The 24825-nt window shown below is 36.8% G+C and overlaps 3 protein-coding genes across 3 annotated transcripts; 2 read left to right on the top strand and 1 right to left on the bottom strand.

The window, feature by feature from the left end:
• The first annotated feature begins 898 nt into the window (after positions 1-898).
• LOC144715148 (zinc finger protein CONSTANS-LIKE 3-like) lies at positions 899-2193 on the top strand. The gene is made up of 2 exons (XM_078590050.1): positions 899-1280; positions 1861-2193. The coding sequence occupies exons 1-2, from the start codon at positions 1077-1079 to the stop codon at positions 2083-2085; spliced, it is 429 nt and encodes a 142-aa protein (XP_078446176.1). The 5' UTR covers positions 899-1076; the 3' UTR covers positions 2086-2193.
• Positions 2194-2973: 780 nt separating this feature from the next.
• LOC144716732 (Uncharacterized conserved protein (UCP012943)) lies at positions 2974-5128 on the top strand. The gene is made up of 4 exons (XM_078591968.1): positions 2974-3379; positions 3954-4176; positions 4625-4718; positions 4792-5128. The coding sequence occupies exons 1-4, from the start codon at positions 3012-3014 to the stop codon at positions 5034-5036; spliced, it is 930 nt and encodes a 309-aa protein (XP_078448094.1). The 5' UTR covers positions 2974-3011; the 3' UTR covers positions 5037-5128.
• A 2699-nt stretch (positions 5129-7827) lies between these two features.
• Positions 7828-11202, bottom strand: LOC144716731 (hsp70-Hsp90 organizing protein 2-like). Its single transcript, XM_078591967.1, has 7 exons — positions 10235-11202; positions 9835-10123; positions 9655-9740; positions 9347-9570; positions 8537-8603; positions 8297-8356; positions 7828-8095 (listed from the first exon to the last, which is right to left on the bottom strand). Exons 1-7 carry the CDS (start codon positions 11099-11101, stop codon positions 7982-7984), a joined length of 1707 nt encoding a protein of 568 aa, XP_078448093.1. The 5' UTR covers positions 11102-11202; the 3' UTR covers positions 7828-7981.
• Positions 11203-24825: the final 13623 nt, after the last annotated feature.

Raw genomic sequence — 24825 nt, 5'->3', positions numbered from 1 at the left:
ATTTGGTTCCTCAAATGTAGTAAAAATTTATCAGATCATGGTTAATGTGCAACAAAATCTTACTGTACAATAGGCACATGCATGAGAATGGTTGTGTCGAATGGTTGATAAATAAGAAAATAATCATGTCTCCTATAAATCCACAATTTGAAAACTTATATTTTGAAATTTTATTGCTGCATGATTTTCCTTAAGTTCTTAGAATAAATCATATCTCAATTTTAATAGAAATTTAGTGATGCTTTCTTCTATTGCAGGTCAATAGGGTTTGGAGAGTTCAACATTAACCAACCACTTGAGCATGATCATGAATATTGTTTATAGCTTTGGAGTAAATTGATAGTGTGGTATAATGTGCTAAAAGGTACAATATGTGATATCCTTTTTTATCTTTCTACTAGAAGTAAAGGAGATGATCCACACCAACGTTATAGAACTGTCCTTGATAATGGTGAGGGACCGAATATTCCGAAAAGGGAATAGCTGATTGGCAAAAAAAATTGGGAATTGAACCTTGGTTCTTCAAAGTTTGATTCAAGCTCTCTTAGATATAAAATTAAAATGCAATAAAAATGATTGAATATTAGTCCTGCTTAGGAGGTTTGTGGTCGAAATTGATCAAAATCTTTCTTACTTGAATATGAATTGAAGTTTTTAACGTGGAATGGTAAAAATTTACAGGAATTACTATTATCTACAGCCATTTAAATATCACCACCTGCCATAATGACATTGAATAGGACAATATTATCGCCTAATCATTATAACAATTACCGATGGTACGGCATTACAACTGGTGAGATAACTTATAATAGATTAGACGAAACTGGTGGCTCACAGTCCGCTGAGAAGGCTTTCATCGTCGACTGACCGACGACCCGCATCAAAATTTCGGCCGAGAAGGTGTCTGTGGATCCCACGATTGCGCTTTCAGCAAGCTCAGAGCTCTAATTATGGCGAGAGATCTTCCACGTTGGAACTCGTCCATCGCTCGTATAATCTGCTCCATCTAAGTCTCCAAGAACTGCCCTCGCCAGCACATCCTTCCTTTTTTCTCTCTCGCACAAAGCCCGGCGATGGCGTGGCTTGAGAGCAGCGGCAGCTTCTTCCATTCAACTGCAGACGACGGTTTCCCTGTACACGATGATGGGGTTTGGCCCCTTGACGAGAGGAAGTCCTTGGACTGGTTCTCCTTTACTTTTAGCTCTCCGTCGCCCGCTCTGGAGAGCTTGCAAGAGGAAGCTCCCATGGCGTCCTCTCAACCACCTCTCGGCTCTACCGTGAGTCTTTCGATTGAGTTTGATTGATTTTTATCGTTTATTCGTTTGATATGGGAAGAAATCTGTCAACCATTTCTGCACTCACCAGAGAGGATGATTTCTTTGTGCTCATTTGTAGATTCAGTTGAGAAGCGATGATACTCAATATCATGTATCATTACGTGAACATTTTTTTATTTTTTTATTCTTTTCATTGTGTAACGTGACTTATGTTTGTTTATGCGTATTCCGGCTTTTGATTTGTTTACTTGATTTGGGCAGAACGGTATAATACAGATTTGTAGACAACAAAGAGAATTATTTCTTTGTACTGTCCTTGAGGCATTAAAATTCAGTATCATTTATCATAGTGTAACATCACATGTGAGCACTTATTTCGAACTTTGTATCTTGAATAGTGCCTGAGAAGGGTTCCCCGATTCATTTCCATTAGCCATTAATTTCGGTATTCATATATCATAACGAAACATAAAATATGTGCAATAACTTTCGGACTTTTCCTACAACACTACCATTCAAAGTGGGACGATTTTGTTGATGGGATAATTGAAAATTGAGCGGTTGTTCTTTCTCTGTGAAGATTGGAGACGTGGCGATGAGCTTCCCGGGGACGAGTACGGAGAGGGAGGCGAGGGTGATGCGATACAGAGAGAAAAAGAAGAGGAGAAAGTTTGAGAAGAAGATACGCTACGCTTCGAGGAAGGCGTACGCTGACACAAGGCCAAGAATCAAGGGAAGGTTTGCCAAGGGGTCCGGAGAACGACAGCTGGCGTCGTCTCCCCAACTCAGCGGCTGGTTCTCGTAATGATCACAGCTTGATTATCGTATTTCATCATAAGTTCATGGGTGGAATCTATTATGTAATACCTCTGATCGAACATAGCAGAAAGAAGTGATTTTACGTTAGTTAGAATGGTCTCATTTCCCATGCTCCGGGGGCCTCTTATCATTGGCATGGGCAGGTTCTTGTTGAGATCACAGCTTGATTATCATATTTCATGACTATTTCATTGATCCAGGGAAGACTAAGACTAAGACTAAGACTATAAGGCAACTTATAAAATTAACCAAAAATCAATAAGATAAATTCTAACTTTTAAATCCGGAGAAAATGATGATGAAGAGTGGTGCTTTCTTACAACCACGGCGGTAAATCAAGAACGCGCAGGAAAACACTGGATAAAATAATGCGGGTCACCAAAGAGAGAAGAGTGAACCAAAGAGGGAGAATAACATTCTAATTGTCAAATCTGCATAGTTTACTTTGTAAACTCAGATCGAGCGGACAGCAACAAGAACAATAATTATGTATTCAATACCTCGGTTCAAAACATATCAGGAAGAAGTAAACTTCCTCCTGATGCAAACACGGTTACTCCCCACCACGAACAGGAATTCGAACCGTTCTATTCTCAATTCACAAAAAAGATCTATTCTCGTGAAATATTTCCTTCCCATCGCGATTCGTACAGACTACATAAAACGAAGAATAAAAAGATATTATCCGAAACTCCTGATTCAGACAGGACGGTAAAGTCCTAAAATTTTATCGTTATCCCACGAGTGCAGTCTCACGTTAACACGTACGTCAGGTCTCGCAGAGCAGAAAGTTGTGGCTACAAAATTTCTTCCATGACCCACGTCGGGGAGATATTTTCGAGTGGATAAGTTATAAAAGTATTTCTCTACGCGAAGCAAAGCAGTGGAACAGAGTTTCACCAGCGACGACCGATGAAGGGGCCGGCGCGCATGGGCGGTGGCAGGATGTTTCGCGCCGCCGGCAGGGTCATAGGCCCGAGCGCTGCCACCGCCGCTGCCGCGGCGGTCTCAGCGAGCGGGCCGGCGCGGCACGCTAAGTCCGTGGGTGTCGTCTCCGTCACTTCATCTTCCTCATCTTCCAGTTCTCCGGCTTTCGTTGCGTCTCTCAGCGAAAGAACCAGCTTTCCTTCACAGACTTACTTCTATGAAGAGGACGGGTGGGAACCCATTGGAGAAGATGACATGGCTGAGGCTGGCAACGTCGGTTTAAGCAGGCGGCTGTTCTTCGGCCCCCCGCCGTCCTCGGAGGAGGTCGGTGACGCCGTCTCCGTCATTCAGCAGTGAGTTTACCGTCTCCTTGTGTGGATTCTGAACAGAACGGGGTGTCCTATCTAGCTTGGAATGGAGAACGGAACGATACCCATTTCACATTCATGTTCCTCCCGACAAGATGACTCCGATCTTGTTCAATTCGATTGGCCCCTTCTGCTCGGATAGCGAAGATAGCTCGGAAATTTTTGATCTTGTTCAATTGGATTGGCCCCATCTGCTCAGATAGCTAGGATATCTCGGAATTTTGCATTCTTGTTCAATTAGATTGGCCCCGTCTGCTCAGATAACTAAGATATCTCTGAAATTTGAGATCTTGTTCAATTATATCTGCCTCGTCTGCTCAGATGACTAAGATGACAGGGAAATTGGCGATTTTATCAAAGTAGAACGGACCCATCTACTCAGATCACAAGATATCTCGGAAATATCCAATCCTGTTCAATTTACCTCATCTACTCGGATAACTAAGATATCTATGAAATTTGTGATCTTGTTCATTAGATTGGTCCCATCTGCTCAGATAACGTAGATATCTCTGAAATCTGCTATCTTGTTCAATTAGATTTGAGTCCCTTTTTGCAGGACTTTTGCGCCGTTTGTGATGGCCCAGGACTTGGAAAATCATTTTTCCCCGGAGAAGAAGGTTCTGATGGTGGATTCGCCGCTTGTAATTTCTTCCTCCGAGTCTGAGTCGGACTGGGTCGAGCCTACTCTTTACTTCAGCCGCCATTCTGGAACCGACGCCATGGCCCACGAGAAAGTGGCCAGCGCTTTCAGATTATTGCAGACCAATCCCTCTATCAAGGTTTCTTCTCATCTCATCTCCTTCTTCGAAGATCCGACTATTAACGATATAAAAACATCATAATTTTTTCTCGCCAAGGGATAAAAACCAATATGGACTTTATTCTTTATCGTTAAAATGTTACGTTTTTATCTGTGTTATGTTTGTATAATTTTAACACTGACTTCTACTTCCATAATTTTCCCTGGAATGGAAGCATTATTCGGTGATTTGGTGTCTCGCAGAAGGCTTTGGTTCCATTAATCTTCGTTTTATTTGTTTATCGTTAACATTGATTTCTACTTCCATTGTTCTTCCCTGAAATGAAGACATTATTTCAGTAATTTGGGTGCCATGCAGAGGGCTGTTGTTTCTCTCTCTGAACTCTATGTTTGATTATTTAGCGATATAACTGTCGATTTATTCCCTTAAACGGAAATATTACATCTTTGTTCTGGATTCTTTACAGAGGGCCGTGGTTTCTCTCTCATCGGACAGAGCAGTATGGGAGGCTGTGATGAGGAACGAGGCCGTGCAAGAACTGAGAGAAGCCTTCCGCGCAGGTGAAAATCCTTCTCCACTGTCATGGTGTATAAAAAAATCCAATAAACTCTCCATTTTTTCGTTTTCTCGCAGCTGAGAGCGAAGGGAAGGACGACGGAGAGCAGAATCTGTCGGCAAAGATTTATAAGGTTTTCCAGAGCATGAAAGATAAAATGGTGGAGCTCGTGGAGAAGATCGCCGAGGTCGTCGGCGGTCTATTCTGGGCTCAGAACAAGAACAAAGAGACGGATCCCTTCGACGACGCGCTTAGATCTTCTTTCATGCTATCTGTGGTCGTCTTTATCGTCGTGATCATCTCTCGTACGCTCAGATCATGATGCATTCATCAAACCGCTCTTAAAAAACTCGTCGACCTTCCTCCTCCCCTGTAAGAACATGAATTTGGAAATAAACAAGTTATTTTCTAGAAGAGATTGTCTTGAATGAGTTTGAGCGAGCTCTGAAGCAAGCTTTAGTGTTTTGCGCAGCAAAATATCCATGGTTTTAGTGTAATTGAATATCAAGGGTGTAAGATGATAATGGAAATAAAAAAAGCTATATTTTGGAAGAGATTACCTTAAATGAGTAAGAGCGAGCTCTGAAGCAATCTCTATTATTTGCACAGAAAATAACAGCTGGGGTAACCGAACTAACGGTTGGCGTTACGGAACGGAACAGTCGTTTTCAAATTCATTTTTTAATATTTTCTTTTTTCTTGAATAAAGGCACATGGAAAAGTGTATAAGAGCCCTGTCTCTTGATGTAGACAATGGTGAATTTTGAATTGATAGGTTTTCATCTTCACCCTGGGAATTGCCTATGGATCGCCGCCAAGACAGCCACCAGCATGATGCCTGCCTGTAGCCAGCTCGTGTCTACTCTGCACATGCTCGCCTGTAGTGAGTACGTATCTTCAGCTCTATTGTCCAATAGGATGGCCGCATGAGTACATAGATAAAGAATGAGTATCTGTAGATAAGACTATACAGAGGAAGCCATCTCCAGAGTAAGTGAAGATTAAGGGTCGAATACCTGCCAGAAGATATACTAACAAATCCTTTTGCAAAAATGAATCCATCTTCTTGAGACTTATTTGTTTTTGGAAGCAGTCAAATAAAGGCCTTAGACACCCCAACTAGGGAATGTTGGTTTCTATTGAGAAAAACTATTTTCAAGGACTTTTCCATTGTATGGTGGAGATTTTTCATCTGCGAGAATATGGAAGTTGCATATATCATGGAAAATCTTAATCTGATTGATGTGGAAGTTATGCTAAGTTGGGTGTAATAGGTTTTGGTGCTCTGATTTATGTTGATTCATTTTTATGGCATCATAAGGACTATTTTCTTATAATTGTATTGGGTGAACTCACATTAATTATTGTATTCACATATCCATTTGCCTATTATATTTCATGAGATATGGCTATTTTCTCCTTCAAATGATTCCTAATTACTAATTATTAAGAAAAATACTTTTATTTCAACTCAACATCTAATTTTAAAAAGATATAACAAGGCATCCATGTCATAGCAGACATCAAATTGTACATCCATAATATTATAATCACGTTACTGCATTTGTGTTTTTGGAACTTGCATTATTTTTAATATTAAAATTAAGCAAAATCATATTTAAATATTTATACTAATGCCTAAATGCTTTTAAGCTTTTATTTCATTATTATTAAGAATATTCAATTAATTACATTAATTTAATTATAGTAATGCCTAAATGCTTTTAAGCTTTTATTTCATTATTATTAAGAATATTTAATTAATATTACTTCCTCCTTTTAATCCTCTCAGAAAACTCTTAAAAGAGAAAGACTTGCAGACAAAAAAATTTTAAATACGAGTATATTCTGCACAAAAGGTATCTTTAGAACCTCTGTTAGAGTGGTCGCGGATAATATAAAAGCCGAAACATTAATTCAGAGTCAAAGCCATTAGTTCTATAATTATTCACCCATTTATATATGAAATTTGACTGTAATGGTCCAACTTGAGGGTGGACTTTTCCCACCAAATTAAGTAGAAACTTACTATTTGAAGATGTCTTTCAAATTTCATCAAAATCTTTTGAGTTGAAATAATGGATGTTTAAGAAACCATTGTACACTTCATGAGAATCTACAACAACGCAATAGACTCGCGGATAAAAAAAACACAGATAGTGAAAGCCAATACTATAAGATCACACACAAAGCCTATCCATTTATAAAATTTAGTAAAATCAAGCCGTTTGAGCTTTAGTATGGCATTTGCCAAAGATGTGGAGTCCCATTTGAATAATTTCATGACCATTGAGAGTACCAAATGGTTTGACATTTTTTAGGCATATTTATTTATACGAATAACGCAATATCAAAGTTCAGATGTCTCGCATTATGTGAGTAGATCTGTCCATATTGACTGGGTGTGTGAGATGTTCCAAAGTAAAAGGTTCTAGGAATTTCCTGCTAGACATTTGAACTTTCAACCGGTACTTAGCTGTGATATGTTCTATAATTGGAATATTCAGAAAGAGGAATAATTTTCCTGGAACAAGACTAGGGATTATTCTAATGCAAGTTTTGAAATTGTATCTCTTTTCTAATTTTCCACCTACAATTTAGTCATTGGTTTTTTGCTCAATTAAATTAGTGCCTACTTAGAATGTTTCATTCGACTTCACGAAAATTGCGAGTGTGTTTAAGCCTAAGTAACCCTTTCTAAGGTTTGGTATATGTTGACCACAGTCATGAATTGAGGTACATCACCTCAATTATCTCATAGGTGTCACATAATCATGACTGATTAAAAGTATACTCTACAAGATCGTATACAAAACATCCCTAGAAATTGTTTCGTACCTGAATATAAGGACACTATTTTCGTGAATAAAACCGACATTTGAATACAAGGTCAATTGTTCACAGTTTTAAGGTAATCTTTAGAGAATTCCAAACTAGTCCATTGTTTAATTTAATTGAAAATTAATTGATTTGAGGAATCGTGTGATCCGATTTCTCATCCAAATTCCATTTAAATTCAACGTTGGGTAATGTTCCAGAAGTAATATTATCATGCCGATTTCATCTTCTCACGTCATGCAGGTTGACACAGTCAGAGATTATATGGGCATGGATTAAACAAAGCAAGAAGCCCCTCGTTCAAAATGGCAATCTAGGGGAGAGTGCACACATTCCATACATCTATGAAAGTAAATGTAAATAGAAAGAAACGTGCAGTCAAAACAAGAGCAGGATGATCAAAAAGACCTTTCAACGGCTGAGATCCCATCATCGCATCTGCACAATTCCGGCGCTGACCAGCTTCTGGATCTTCTGCATTACGTGCTGGTTCTTCAAATGTTCCTGCGCCGCACGTGGATTCTCTTGGAAGTCCGTCAACACCTGATGCCCAACCAATTAAAAAATTAACATTAATAACTATGCAATTGACTATATGATTACACTGCAGGCGCTTGGACGGGACAAATGTACTAAATCTCTGTTTAATGATTCTTTTCTCAAATTTCCCAAACGGGGCAGGTCTTAACCGCGCACAATATTTAATATGATTATATGTGAAGAGCAAAGTTCTGAAGATTATACCTGCCGCATGATGGGGTCGGAGAGAATTGTCTGAATCTCTGGATCTTGCATGGCCTTCGCCTGGTAGAAAATCAAAGTGAGTTAATGAAATTGAAAGAAATTTAGTTTAAAAAGATGAAATCGGCCGATATCATGGCGATGCTAGGTAGGATAGATGTTACTACGGGAGTTGGTTTATCGTCGAGATTATAATTTAAGGAAACTACGGAATTTTTCAAAGAAATTTAGGGAAAGGCTCACCTGTCGCTCCTTCAGCTCATCCGCGCTAATCTCCCCGCGGTTAGTCTTATTGATTTGCTCCACGCACCTGGAGTACATCAGCCAGTGTTGGGCGTTAGAGACGCGGAGATAAATCTTTATAAGAATAGAAAAACCGGTAGAAAGAGAAATAGGGTAGACAGATGAGTAGATGGATGAGTAGAGAGATAGTTAGGAGAGACAGATGAGTACATCAGAGAAATTCAAAACATGGAAAGAAAGTGTGAAAAATAACTGGATATACAGAGAGATTAGAGTGATAGATGGGTACATAAAGAGAGAGATAGGACAGGAACAGTTTAAGATATATAGATAATTAGGTATAGAGAGAGATTCGATAAATAGACAAACAGATCAAAATGGATAACTAGATAGAGCGAGAGAGAGAGATTAGATACATCGCTATGTATCTCTTATGGTTAGACAGGAATACAAACGGAGAGATAGATAACAAGAAAGAGAAAGACATACAGATAGAGAGAGAGGGATAGATAACTAGATACAAAGAGAGATTCAAAACTAGATAGAGAGATAGTGAAAAATGGGTTAATATATCCAGTTATCTGTCAGAATAACTAGATATATTAAGAGATTTGATAAAGAGAGGGGTCGACAACCGGATAAATAGAGATCAGATTGACAGATAGAGAGAGAATGAGAGTTTTTAAGGCACAATGAAATATAGATTGATAGATGGATCGGCAACGACAAGGAGAGATGAGATAAACAGACGGACTGAAATGAAATGTACAGATAGATGGGTAGATAAAGAGATATTGATATGGGACATGCCTTCGGACTCCATCAATAAGCTCGGTGTTGTTGGCATCATGCTTCAAGCCCTCTTGGTACGTCTCCAAAGCCTTGTCATATTCCTTCATGAAGAACTGAATCGCACCTTTCCTGGTATAACCCTTTGCAAAAGACGGGTCCAGCTCGATGCACTTCTCTGCGTCCTTCAATCCCTCTGGCAAAGCCCCCAGTTTCGTATAGCATGCCGCACGGTTGCTATACACCTACAAATCAGCAAAAAAATTAAACTTTTATGAATCCCCTGTATCATAAACAGATAAAAGAGGGTTTTCAGAAGCAAATCATACTCTTGGATCCTTAGGATTTCTTCTAAGAGCCTCCGTGTAGTGCTTCACCGCCTCTGGATACTTCTGTTGCTTGAACATATCATTACCTGGATGATATAGATATAACAAAGAATGAGTAATCAGATCAATGCTCGAGGGGAAATACAAGAAGATATTGAAAATAGTGAGATACAAACATACCCTTCTCGCGTTCTTCATCGGCAAGCTTCGGATCGTACTGTTCTTGTTGTTCTAGTTCTTTCTTGGATCTCTCAGCTTCGTTAAGTTTTTTCAAGGTATCGGGATTTCGGTGCTCCGTCAGCGCTTTTTGGAAAGTTTCGATGGCGATATCATAGTCTTTGGAGGACTTGGCGAGTTTCACAAACGCAGTTCCTTTCCTTGTGAGAGCCCTTGCAATCATCTTGAAGTCGGACCGCAGCTCTCTTCCCCTTTCAACAGCCTTGTCACAGTCCTTAATGCAGTCCTCATACTGCAAAAATCCCAAATATCCACAAAAATCACCTCAGAAAACGGTGATGAAGATTAAAGCTCAATCGATCAAATCAAATATATGAACTTCTGCTCCGATCAGATAACTTACATTGCCCGTTTCCAAGTAGACAGCGGCTCTGTTCGTGAGAAACGAGATGTCTTCATCGTCGAGCTCCAACGCCTTCGTGTAATGCTGGATCGCCGTTTCAAAATCCTTCTTCTTGTAAGCGGCATTCCCCGCTTCCTTCTCCTTCTGGGCTTCCGCCTTCCTCTTCTTCGAATCGTCTTCCTCTTCGGGCAATTCCATCGGCTCCAGCTCAGCTCTCGGCGGCTCTTCTTCGGGCGACTTCGATCGAGACCCCGATTCCGCAGCCTCCGCCTCCATATCATCCGCCGTCCTCATCTTCACGTTGAGCAACACGCCAAGAGTCTGCATCATCCGCTGATCCGACACATACAAGTTCAAATTCTTCGGATTTCTCTGAATATCCTGAATCATGGACACGAAATCCGGCTGCTGCAGGAACCCCCTGGTGGTGGGATCGGCGGTGAGCTTCGCCCACATCTCCGGGCCTTGGAAGATGTTCCCAAACGGCGACGAAGGCTGAGGCCGGCTGGCGCGAGCAGCGGAGGCCTGCGCATCGGCGAGACCGGCTTTCAAGCCCTCGTTCGAGGGCTCGATCGCGAGCCCCTTCTTGTAGGCATCGACCGCGTCGTCGAAGGAGCCAAGACCGACGTAGGCGGCGCCAAGGCGACTGTAGCCCTTGGCCCAGTCGGGCTTCAGCTCCACGGTCTTCTGGGCGTCGTTCAGGGCTTCATTGTAGCGATGAAGAGAGGCGTAGGAAGCGGATCGATTGGAGAAGAGGACGTGGTTGGAAGGGGCGAGAGCGATGGCGTCGGAGAAGTGGGAGATGGCTTCTTCGAATCGGCCGGAGGAGAAGGCGGCGTTGCCCTTGGCCTTCGCTTCCTCCGCCATGATTGTCCTCGCCGGAACCCTAATTCCTCGCCGGCGATCCGCCGGAGATGGTCGGAGAAGCCGCTCTCGCTGTTTATATACGGCTCGAAGCTTCCAGAACTGTCTGGAGAATCTACGCTTCTGGAAGCTTCTTCGAAGTATATGTATTTATATAGATCACCGGCCCGTTATCGTCGGCCCAGTAGACAGACCCATTCGTAAGTAATTATTCGATGATGAATTCAATAATTCAAAATATCCACATAGAGTCATTATTCGATGATGAATTTAACTCGATGATGAATTCAATAATTGAAAATATCCACATATAGTCATTATTCGATGATGAATTTAATTCGGTGATGATTCAATAATTAAAAATATCCACATATAGTCATTATTCGATGATGAATTTAACTCCATGATGAATTCAGTTATTAAAAATATCAACATATAGTCATTATTCGATGATGAATTTAACTCGGTGATGAATTCAATAATTAAAAATGTCTACATATAGTCATTATTTTATGATGAATTTTAACTCGGTGGTGAATTCAATAATTAAAAATGTCTACATATAGTCATTATTCGATGATGAATTTAGCTCGATGATGATTTCAATAATTAAAAATATCCCCATATAGTCATTATTCGATGATGAATTTAACTCGATGATGAGTTCAATAATTAAAAATATCTACTCATAGTCATTATTCGATGATGAATTTAGCTCGATGATGATTTCAACAATTAAAAATATCCACATATAGTCTATACTCGATGAATTTAACTCGATGATGAATTCAATTATTACAAATATCAACATATAGTCATTATTCGATGATGAATTTAACTCGGTGATGAATTCAATAATTAAAAATGTCTACATATAGTCATTATTCGATGATGAATTTAACTCGGTGATGATTCAATAATTAAAAATATCCACATATAGTCATTATTCGATGATGAATTTAACTCCATGATGAATTCAATAATTAATAATATCTACATATAGTCATTATTCGATGATGAATTTAACTCGGTGATGAATTCAATAATTAAAAATGTCTACATATAGTCATTATTTTATGATGAATTTTAACTCGGTGGTGAATTCAATAATTAAAAATGTCTACATATAGTCATTATTCGATGATGAATTTAGCTCGATGATGATTTCAATAATTAAAAATATCCCCATATAGTCATTATTCGATGATGAATTTAACTCGATGATGAGTTCAATAATTAAAAATATCTACTCATAGTCATTATTCGATGATGAATTTAGCTCGATGATGATTTCAACAATTAAAAATATCCACATATAGTCTATACTCGATGATGAATTTAACTCGATGATGAATTCAATTATTACAAATATCAACATATAGTCATTATTCGATGATGAATTTAACTCGGTGATGAATTCAATAATTAAAAATGTCTACATATAGTCATTATTCGATGATGAATTTAACTCGGTGATGATTCAATAATTAAAAATATCCACATATAGTCATTATTCGATGATGAATTTAACTCCATGATGAATTCAATAATTAATAATATCTACATATAGTCATTATTCGATGATGAATTTAACTCGGTGATGAATTCAATAATTAAAAATGTCTACATATAGTCATTATTTTATGATGAATTTTAACTCGGTGGTGAATTCAATAATTAAAAATGTCTACATATAGTCATTATTCGATGATGAATTTAACTCGATGATGAATTCAATTATTAAAAATATCTACATATAGTCATTATTCGATGATGGATGTAACTCGATGATGCATTCAATAATTAAAAATGTCTACATATAGTCATTATTCGATGATGAATTTAACTCGGTGATGAATTCAATAATTAAAAATATCTACATATAGTCATTATTCGATGATGAATTTAACTCGGTGATGAATTCAATAATTAAAAATATCTACATATAGTCATTATTCGATGATGAATTTAACTCGGTGATGAATTTAACTCGGTGATGAATTCAATAATTAAAAATATCTACATATAGTCATTATTCGATGATGGATGTAACTCGATGATGCATTCAATAATTAAAAATGTCTACATATAGTCATTATTCGATGATGAATTTAACTCGGTGATGAATTCAATAATTAAAAATATCTACATATAGTCATTATTCGATGATGAATTTAACTCGGTGATGAATTCAATAATTAAAAATATCTACATATAGTCATTATTCGATGATGAATTTAACTCGATGATGAATTCAATAATTAAAAATATCAACATATAGTCATTATTCGATGATGGATGTAACTCGATGATGCATTCAATAATTAAAAATGTCTACATATAGTCATTATTCGATGATGAATTTAACTCGATAGGTCTGGGTAGTTTCAACAGATTGGACATGATCGTCTATGTTTTCCGTTCAGTTATTAGTCTTAATATTCATCTTCATGTTGTGTCATCTTGAGGACTCGATGCAAAATCAAATACATAATGAAAAACTAAAGCGAAGGGGAATTTCAAGTTAAAAAACGTAGACGGTTGCATCACCTTTACACAGATCAAATCCATAATTTTCGTAGGTTCATTGGATGAGTCTATTTGAGCTATCAAGATTTTAGCCTTTAAATGTATGTTCTAATCTTCATAGATCTAGATCCCCCTAGAAGTGTTTGGTTTTGGTGCCTTAATGATAGAAAATTGGTTTTCAATGCAACCGAAGAGCTTCTCGATTCAAAATAGATATTTAAAATAAATACATCATATGTACCTTGTGGGGAACTTGTTCCATCCTTGACTTGCTCACTTTGAGATTCTCCTGAAGCCATTCACATGATCGGCCTCTAAAATTATCCACATGATCAAGTTGCTCTTGGATTTCTACTTCTTCTTCTCCTACTCTTCTTTAAAATCGTAAAGATATTCTCACCATGAAGACTATCTCTTTGTTTGAGTGGAGGGGTATTTAGAACAAAGAAAGGGGGGCATCCATATCTAGCTGGCCTAAGTGCCTAAAATGGTGACCTTCCCCTATTTATAATTTGCTTAAGATTTTTTCCAAAAGCCCATCAAGTAAAACATATTCACCAATGCCCCTATGATATTATGTGTGTTACTCTTTAGGCCCATGTATCATTATAATTAATAACTTTAGTGGCCCAATGAAAATCATTAGTCAACCTTATTAATTATCTATATCAATATATATATCAATCGATAGGTTTAGTTTCCAGCCCGTGCGGTGCCAAGCTACACCTCGTATTCTAAAAGATACCGAGTAGTGTTGAACTCTCTCGTGGAACCTTAACCGCCATCAGTTACTATATATATATATATAATCCATCATCCGCGTGAGATTCTTGAACAACTTTTGATTTTTCCTCACTACTCTATCCAGGAATTTAGGTGTGTCGTCTTCCTTGAGTCAATCTCGTTTAACGCAGAGGGCAAATGATCAGATATTGACCTCTCAACCACCTCCATGGGCTTCTTTCTACATCCGAGCTATGGCTTGTTTGAATCTTGTGATTAGAGACTCTAAAGTTGTAGTAAAAATGGAGACGCTCATCCATGAGATGTCCTTGGTGTCTGATAAGCCAAAAATAGGGGTAAATTTTATGCAATTTTAAACCCTTGTCGTTGTCAATTTTAGCTTATACAATAAAATTTATAAAAACTCTACTTAAGATGTGTAGTGATAAGTACGAGTGTCGTCAAAGGGAAGCTAGTAAGGAATCCAATCGAAGTTCTTCTTGAATAATTTGAACCCTAATTAGAGTTAATTTGATCTTCAATGAAGATCAAATCACCCTAATTAGATGAGAAATTTAGAAAGGAGGGTAGAAAAGATGGGATGAATAGAAGAAATTGGGAGCTCTAATTTGGCTTCTTTGATCCAAAGAAAAGGGTCCAAATGGTCAATTAGAGAGGTTGAGAGGTAAATTTTGATTTGAGTTGGTTGGTTTTGTAGGTCTTATAATTCAGAAATACTACATAATTTTAGTATAATAAAAAAGAAATTTAATCTCCCAGAAATTGAAGTTTTTTATAGTTTTTAATGTGCACTTGGAATAGCTAGGTAAATCTCTCATTCCCTCCTCTCAATCTCAGTAAGGGCTTGTATATTTCGCTCAAGCCTAGTGATTTAGAAGTTCAGACCAAGATCAAGAAGAATGAAGAAGAAATTTCACTAAAACATCATCCAAAATACATTAAAAGTTAAAATACAAACAAGAAAAAAGTACCAGATAGGTTGATCCAAGCTAGAGCTCCTCCCTGTCTTGCAGCTATGATAGAGCACCATCAAGAATAACCCCCTCCTCTCGAAATTCGGCTTTTATACCTAGGTAAAATGGCAAAGATTACCATTTTACCCCTAATGAGTAATTAATTTTTATCTATCAATGCAGGCTTGATTCAATAATCCAACCATAGAAATAGAAGGAGGGAAGAATTACGAGCAAATCCATAAAAAAATCATCTCAATCGGACTTCTGGATCGAAAGTTATGAATAAATGAATTTAAACCAATATCAGCCATTGGATTAATTCATTTATTTAATTTGTTTCTTCTTCTAACCGCTCGCTGAGGTGTCGTCATTTCATTGGCGGCGGCATTTCAACTTCTTCAGTGGTGCTTCTCTGCGCCACGTACTGGCAAAAATAAAAATAGAAAGAAAAAAGTAAAACAAATAAGGGGTGTAAATTTAGCACGCACCTGGCGCATGCGTTTCTCGGCGGGCAGGCGAATCCGCAAGCGCCACGTCACCGCCCTTGCGTGCACGTTGTACGCGCCGTGTGGGCGGTGAACTCACCTCCCGTCGCTGACCCCTCCTCAAGCGCCGTCGGATTCTCATCCGACGGCCACAATGACGCCATATCGACGCGCGAAAAGCTCTTTGGACCTTTTTTGCGGAAAAACCCATTTTAAACGCGCAATTACAGATGGACGCCGCCCAAAAATATTCGTGTATATGCCCTTTGTTCATTCTCTCTCCTCCTGTTTTTTCCTAAAATATTAAAACAAATATTAAATCATTTGCAATAAAACCCTATAAAATTTTAAATAACATCTTTACGCCTGCAACCACGACCGAGAGCTGTTTTGAGGGGTATCATTGCAACAAAATTTTATAAAAAACCCTTCAAAGTTCAAAAATTATCTAAATACTAATTTGTTTCCTTATAAACATATCTTTTTTCTTAGAACAAATGCATTTCCTCTTCAAATAAATCTCAAAAATCCTAGAAAATTCACTGATTCATCCCCGTACTGATAAATCTCGAAATCCAATATTAAACTTGCCATTTTCATTCAAAAATAGTTATTTCGAGCTCAAATAAATCCTTTAAAATTCATAGAATTAACAGAAAATTAGGGAAAAATCAGAAATCACTTAAAAACAGTATTTTCATGTAAATAGATGTTAACAACCCCATTTTAAGCTCTTTGAAGGCATAAAATTATGCTCATAGCATGAAATAAAGACTGAATTTAGGGTGTTATCAGTGTCTTAGGTCGATGGATCATTTATACAACCTTTATATATGGATCGACCTATGCGACGTTTAGGTATAATAACATTCGGGGATTCTTCAGATCAATTCAGTGAACTCTTTCTCCAAAGAGTACCCACTTTTTGTCCTTAGTGTTGCCACACTAACAACCACAGGATCAACTATACTTATCATATAAGTAGGATCAGATAGTATTATCATATCTAGATAATTTCATTTCCGTCTTGTCTAAATTTTCCTATTCATATTGAGTATGAATATTTTTAGAATACATCTTTAAAGACACATGCTCACTCTATTATTATCTCATCATAATTCACTATGTCATTGCATGTATTTATGAACTTCATAACAAACATCACATTGGAATTATAATGAACTAATAATTTATATATATATTTGTATTTTTGGGACTTTTTTTTAATAAATATGAATTTTTGAACTTATTTTAGTTCTTTTATTTTTTGATTCTAAGTGTCGCCATTCGATTCGTTGAACACCAACAAATCAGAGTTAGCGCTAATTAGTTTCTTTCACCTTTTTGTGGCGTAGGTGACATGGCCCAATCACAAAAAAAGACAATTTTTTTCGTAATAATTACAATGCGTGGACCAAGGCTCAATAATCTTTAAATTAATGACTTCTTTCTTCTTTTGGCCGGTCAACAATGATGGTCGCACGACGTATCAGTAACACATGGCTCCACGTGTACACATGGCAGGCACATGTCCTATTTTCATTGAATAGAAAGGGAAAATGGCTGATGTGGCATGCCGACGAGGCACCACATCAGGTACAAAAAAGCTATTAAACATCATATGTAATTTATATACAATTATACCTATTTTGTCTTTTTTCTCTAGGGTGCCACATGGTGTGATGAGAACCATCAATCATTGATGACGATGCAAAATCTCAACCAATCATCGTATTTAATGCTCATGCGAGATAAAACCCTAACCGAACGTCATGACAGTGCTTACGAGGACAACGAGAAAGAAATATTTGAATTAAATCAATGGCTCGAAATCGTCCAACTTCCAGGCTTGACATCCAACGATCTAGAACTTGGATTTAGCTGAAGTATTAAAGGCAGCTTCATCTTTTTGTTCTTTATCCATCCATATCCATATCCATAAATTAAACCCCGGATCTTTGTTAAAAACATCTTTAAGCTCACTTCATCTAAGATAGGAAAATTGAAAGAAAGTGAAGTTTTGAAGGTCCATCAAGTGTTCCTTGGTATCTCTAGTGCTGGGAGAGGTTCAACAAAGAAGTGGAGAGGTTGATCTGCAACAAGAGATGCATTGATCCTAGCATAATATAAGGATCTAAGGTTAGCCTCTTGCCTTACATTGAATTTTCTCCAGCACACCTTGTTAGTTTACCAATCTTCACCATCCATTACCCTCATTCGTCTGCCTCCATCATCATCCATTATCATCCACTCTCATCCATTTCACGTCTCCTCCTACATAATGACGATCTCATCATCTACCTCTCGCCTCATTTAAGCAAAAACATATCACCATCTCTCTCAATTCTACCATCATTCTACCTCATTCTCACTACCTCCATCACTATATCCACCACTGACAACATCACTATATCGTCGACGTCACAATCCCAGCTAGTCTCTCCATCTTCATTCATCGCAAAACCTAACTAATAAAACCATAATTAGCCATCTCTCATTTTATTGTTCACTCCCATCTTGTCTAACGACCTCATTTCACGCTACCACTCATGTCCACCTTCCTCCTCTCATCTTACTGTACCTTCCAGTACTACTACTAGCACGATACTCACATCGCTATGATCGTCATCATGATCACTATCGTCACACATTCACTACCATGTATGCTATACATAACTATTCTCATCTTCGTGACTTCACCCAATCGAGATCATTTTTTCCCTAACATTTGTTCCCCATGGAGACGACCCTTATTCGTCACTAGCTATCTAAATTATTTACGAGTATAGGTTTATAAATTTTATTGATTAAACTCAAATTCTCAACGACCTGATTTCACTGCTAATTTTGAGCTTATCAGATATCAAATAAGGGATGTGCAATTGGCTTGTAACACACATGTATCACCAAGAATACCATTTTTGATTCCTCTTCCTTGAAATATTACAAAATGAATTAGGGCATCCTTGTTTGTTAAACCTTAAAAGATCATTGGATCATAAACCTCATAATAAATAAGTATATTTTATTTATTATTTCAGATAATATGGAATATGATGCATTATGTACGATTGGCTTGTAGGCCACATATATTTCCAATAAATTGTCACTCTAAATACCTCATTCACATGAGACTACCAAATGACTTAAGGCATGGTTAACCATCAAACCCTAATCAGTCAAATTGACTCACATGGGTATCAAACCCCGTTTATTTATACTATATGGGAATTTTTATGAAAATCATCTGGATTTTTTTGAAAAAGTTCTCATCCTTGAGAATAATTAATATAAGCCTCCATACTTATATTTGATTAATTGTTAAACCCTAATCTGTCATTTTGGTTGGTACGAATGCAAGGTGAAATCATCAAAGAACAACTTCTATGGCATTTCATAACCTTTGCTAGGGATTTAACTATGTCATCTTTCTTGAGTCAATCTCCTCTAATTCCAACAATGGATGATCCCATGTTGACCACACAATCAACTTTGTGGACTTGTTGATGCATTTGAGCTAGGATAGTTTAGAATCTCCAAATTAGAGACTCAAATGTAATAGTCAAAACACGATCATTCATCCTTAAGGAATCTTTGGTGTCCTAAGTCTAAAGATTAATATGATGTACTAATTATAGTGCACATGTGATGCTTACAATGAAGTCTATGAGTAATTGGGGAATTACAGTAAAACTACAAGATAAAGGGTATTATTCTTTGTGTGTGATCTGACTATTTATATTTGAATGATACTTTAGGAGGTTATCAAGGTATCTAGATAGAATAATATTATCTATTGTTATTCATTTGATGAGTATGTCTAATCTCGTTGCCATTAATGTTGATATACTAAGGAAATATAATGGGTGCTCTTTAGCAAAAGAGTTCACAAAATTGATCTGTATGAATCTATAAATATTATAATACCAAGATGTTAATCAGGTTGATTCATGTCCTTGTTGTTTATGTGGTATCTTAGGCTTGAGATATCAAAGACTATGAATTACAAGTGGATAGCCAAGTGTACATTGATTATGAATTACAAGTTCTTATTCATGGACTTCAAGATAGTGGTAGTTTAGGTGAATTAAGAAGTTCAAGAAGATGATTGAGTGGCCAAGAATGGTTTGATTCCCCTTGATGTAAGAAGATACAACTCAAGGAAGGCAATATGATGAAATCATTGGCCAAGGAAATAGAATATCGAAGAAGAATTTTTTGATAATTTGGAATTCATGATTACTTATTCGGATGATCGATTAGGGTTTGATGTTTGACCATATCCTAATTTGTTCTATGAGTGTCAAGTAGATGATGACTATAAGTACACAATTACCAATGACACACATGTTCCGCAAGTGAGTTAATGCACTTGGTATTTTTTACAACACTAGGTGTATATTGGCACTCAAGGGGCAAGAGACTTAAACTATCAATTGGTTAAAATCAACCATTCATGATATAGTTAATTACTTTGTAAGACTAATAAAAAGTATTCATCCATTACAGCAGATAACTAGACTGACACATGCAAATGGTCTTTTGAACATTAGAAGATATACTTAAAGTTTGGGGTTTTTTATGAAAAATACTCACTTCGTGTAAGAAGTGAAAGACCCCAAATGAAATTTACCCTGAAAAAAATTAATCAGGGCCCTCCCCTTATTCTCATTCCTGATGAGATCATAATGGGGTAACAATGTCGACAAGCGTGAATGAGGCTCGTCAAGATGAAAGAGGAGATTCAATGTGCCAAGAATCATGTGGATACATATTTAGGTTTTACACGTTAGGAGCTCAATATATACTCAAGGATCGAATAAATCATGGATCTGATCCATGCAAAGGTCATCTGCTGAATGGTTTTATGAATGCCGGTATTATTATCTTCAAAGTCTCATAGTACATGAATCCCTTATGTTTCATCCCATTCAAGGCCATAGAGCCCTGAAGTAATGTGATTAACTGATTGTGAATTGATCAATTATGTATTTATTTACACCTTATGCTGCATGAAATTTAATTTGATTAAATTAATCAAAGCCATCAAATCTCAATGTGTGTAATCTTTTATCCGTGTTAGATCCCCAAATGACTAAAGGTATGGATAACCATCAAACACTCACTAGTCATTCTACTACGCCTGAATGCATGATGGAAATCACTACTATGTATTGTTCCTTATACCTAAAAAATAAGATACGCATTATGGATGGATGGTTTTTTTTTGAATCTGACCTACCAATCTATATCTATGATACTCAAATCATTCTTTAGCTTAGATGCAACAACAAATCAACAAATGTAACTATGTGGTTACAATGAGATTGTATGCCTTGGTATTATACGATATTGACCCAAGTAATAAGAAACCCCTATTTTGGGTATTAAAGTATTTTGGATATAGACACTTTCATACAATGTCATATAGGGATTCATACAGATCAATTTAGTGAACTCTTTCTCCAAAGATCACCAATTATATGTATTTAGGGTCTCCACACTAAAGGTATGGGATCAACCATACTCATCATTTGAGCAGGACTAAATTTGAACATTCCTTTTGTATATTTTCATGCCCTTCTTCATGATTCTTCAAATATGAATATTTAGGACATGTTTAAAGCTTCATGACCACCATACTATGATATTGTTACAATTAATGTAGTGGAGTATGTATTTATGTACTTCACATATAAGCATTACACATGCATTATGATGAATATATTATATATTGTAATACAAAATGATACATGGAATGTGAGATTGACTTATATGACATATATATTTCTAACAGATACTTCCTTAAAGGGAAAGTATTGTTTCACCAACTGTATTGCACACTTAGTTAAATAAAATTAGGTATTTTATCTATTATTTTTATAAAATTAAATCAAAATGTTACCAAAGCAACATCTATTTATGATAGTAGAATTATGTGTCTTAAAAGACAATTTCTATCCTTAATCTTCTTTTAGATAATTGGAATAAATCTTGTTCATTATTCAGGCGATATATTGTTTATGATATGATCATCAACCATTTGTACAGCATGAGATAACCTGAAGGAATAAGATGTCATGAAATCCTTGGCTGAGGTGGTGAAAATATCAAACAATGAGTTCTATGATGATTCCTTGTTCGTTAATACTAATTAAAATGAATGGCTGAAATTTGCTAGCTGACCATATCTGAAGTCCGTCTAGGAGTTTCTTGCCTATGATAGATTATATGTACACAATAACTAATAAAAAATGGCTTCATGAAAGAGTAGAGAAACTCCCTTATACCTTCTAGAGTATGTATTGTAGGTTGGCAACTCACATGTTGTCAAATCAACCTAATGATTGGGATGACTTGATTTATGATTAATTAATCTAAATGTTATGTATTATTAACTAATTAGGTTAGCCAAGAAAGAGTATTGGGATTTTCAAGTTATTCAATAGATTGGGGCATGGGTTTAGTGGGTCACATTCATTAAATTTATTTGATTTTGGAAGATATAACTAAAATATAAGGGCTTTTAAAATTATTAATTAATTATTAAATTAAAATACCATCTTTTAGAAACAACTGTGGAAGTTTCAAAGGGTTGACAAATTCTTCTTGTTGTTCTTTTATTAGGCACCCTTGCTATCGTTAATAGATTTACATCATGACTAAATCATCAGTGATCTTTAGTAGTGATATTCGGAAGATGACCATGAGATTTGACATATCGAAGACTGCATGCATGTCTAAATGTCATAAATTTGAACTGTTTAATTGTGGAGTCTTCTTAGAGTATGGTGATTTGATATTAAACATGCTTTATTTTCTTTTAATGAGATTTTTTCATATTTATTTGTGATGTGTAAATTAGATGCAAAATGTTAATCCTTGAACACAAACTAATAGTCAAAAGTTTCTTTATTAGAATACCAAGACAATAGTGTGTCTGTGGATTATTTTTGGCCCAAAGGGAGATGTGTATTTGGCCAAAAAATATTAACACTAGTTGTTGGCTTCTAAAGTCCTTGATTTATATGAACAACTCAAAATGATTTGTAATGGAAGTCTTTAGGAAAATCATAATGACATCAGTAAAACATGAAACAAAGAAGGTATTCATGGATCTCATTCATGATTTCTTGGATCCCAGAGTGAGACAAGTCAAGCTGCTCAGGTGTGCAAACACGCTCCTTGGCACATCAAATCTCCTCCTCCGCACTTGCGAACTCTATTCACCTTTCATTGTTGTCGTTACGCAATCCCAATCACATCGGGAGTGGAGAGAAGGCGTGGGGAGAAGGGAGAAGAAGGTGAAGGCCCCTGAAATTTTTTGGCCTAGGTTAATTTTGTTCAGGGTTCCCCTATTTATACCAAGTGGGTATTTTTCATAAAAACTCCCTAAACTTAAGTATGTCTTCCAACATCTAAAAGACCATTTGCGTGTAATCCTTTAGGCCTATGTATCAGTCTAGTTAACAACTCGAGCAACCCAATAATCTTTTTTGAACTTCCAAATTAATTAACTATGTCATCATATAGATTAATTAAAGTCGGATCGATTTAACCCAATCGATAGGTTGAGTCTCCAACACGTGGGGTGCCAAGCTACACATTGTGCTCTAGACAATACAAAAGAGTTTGTATTGACTCACTCATGAAACCTGTTTGTCATCATTTATCGTGTACATGTAGTCCCTCATCCACTTGATGCTCCTAGGATGACTTAGGGTATGGTCAATTGTCGAACCCTAATCAATCATCCGAGTTAGTACTGATGCGTTCACAAATCATCATAGAACTCTTCTCTCGATATTTCTCTGCCTTGGCCAAGGACCTCATCGCATCGTCTTCCTTGAGCTATTACATTTTATATAGAGGGTGGAAAATCCTGTCTTGATCACTCAATCATCTTCGTGAACTTCTTGATGCACCCAAACTAAGACCATTTAAAGTCTCATGATTAGGGACACGTATGTCGTAGTAAAAGTACAATTGTCAATCCACAAGACGTCTTTGGTATCTCAGGTCTAAGAATTGCATACACAACCGTGATGTGAGTCAACCTGATTGACAGTTTGGTATAATATCATTAATGAAATTTTATAGATGAATTTAGTGAGCTCTTTCCACTAAAGAGCACCCACTATCTATCCCTAATGTCTCCACACTAATGGCTACGAGGCCAACCATACTCATCATATTAGTGAGGCTAGATAGTGTTATTTTATTTGAATACATCAATGTCCTTCTAGAGTATATTTCAAATATGAATATTTAGAACATATGCTTAAAGACTAGTGATTTTTGTATTACGATATCATCATAATTTACTAAGTCAGATCACGTATCCATGTACTTCATTATAAGTATTATACATGCACTATAATGAATATGCTCTATTAATGAAAATGGAACAAGATATTTAATGTGTGATTGGCTTGGTGACCACATATATTTCCATTAGACTCATGACCCTTAACACCATGAAGAGAACTCATTATGCCTCCCTCTTTAATGTTCCACCGTAGAGACATGCCCACAGTGCCTCATTATGTCTTCCCCATTATGAGGCGCACCCATCATTAAACATTGTGAACAAGCATCATGATGATTAACATACACATCCATCATTAAAAACCTATGAGTATATACCAAGTTTTGGCCATTGATTTACCCTCTCACTATTTATGGTTATTATACCAACTGATTCATCTTGGTGGATTACATCAACAACCATGAATGCATGGATGGTGGGTGGATGACAGATAGATATACTAACTGATCATCACTCAAATAATGCATGACGGATGATGGATGGGGATAGAAGATGTATGTATCATAGACCAACAAATGGATGGATGGATGATGGATGATAAAGTGAATAGTGGATTAATGGATGGATGGTGCATGATTGTTACATGGTGATAAGCTCAAAATTTAGGATTTCAATTCATCTTTGGTATCTTTGAGATTAATTAATAGAAATATAAGTGTGGGCTCACTTAATAATTTTAGCTCG

The sequence above is a fragment of the Wolffia australiana genome, chromosome 2 (genome assembly GCF_029677425.1).
Source record: "Wolffia australiana isolate 7733 chromosome 2, ASM2967742v1".
NCBI lineage: Eukaryota > Viridiplantae > Streptophyta > Magnoliopsida > Alismatales > Araceae > Wolffia > Wolffia australiana.
Note: the sequence above shows the minus strand (reverse complement) of the source record. Positions and strands in the feature narration are given on the sequence as shown.

Coding starts and splice junctions, on each gene's coding strand:
- LOC144716731 (XM_078591967.1), bottom strand. CDS start 11,101: ATGGCGGAGGAAGCGAAGGCCAAGGGCAACGCCGCCTTCTCCTCCGGC. Junction 10,124..10,234: donor TCTACTTGGAAACGGGCAAT/GTAAGTTATCTG, acceptor GGATTTTTGCAG/TATGAGGACTGCATTAAGGA. Junction 8,357..8,536: donor ATGAGCTGAAGGAGCGACAG/GTGAGCCTTTCC, acceptor ATTTTCTACCAG/GCGAAGGCCATGCAAGATCC.
- LOC144716732 (XM_078591968.1), top strand. CDS start 3,012: ATGAAGGGGCCGGCGCGCATGGGCGGTGGCAGGATGTTTCGCGCCGCC. Junction 3,380..3,953: donor GCCGTCTCCGTCATTCAGCA/GTGAGTTTACCG, acceptor CCCTTTTTGCAG/GACTTTTGCGCCGTTTGTGA. Junction 4,177..4,624: donor AGACCAATCCCTCTATCAAG/GTTTCTTCTCAT, acceptor GATTCTTTACAG/AGGGCCGTGGTTTCTCTCTC.
- LOC144715148 (XM_078590050.1), top strand. CDS start 1,077: ATGGCGTGGCTTGAGAGCAGCGGCAGCTTCTTCCATTCAACTGCAGAC. Junction 1,281..1,860: donor AACCACCTCTCGGCTCTACC/GTGAGTCTTTCG, acceptor TTCTCTGTGAAG/ATTGGAGACGTGGCGATGAG.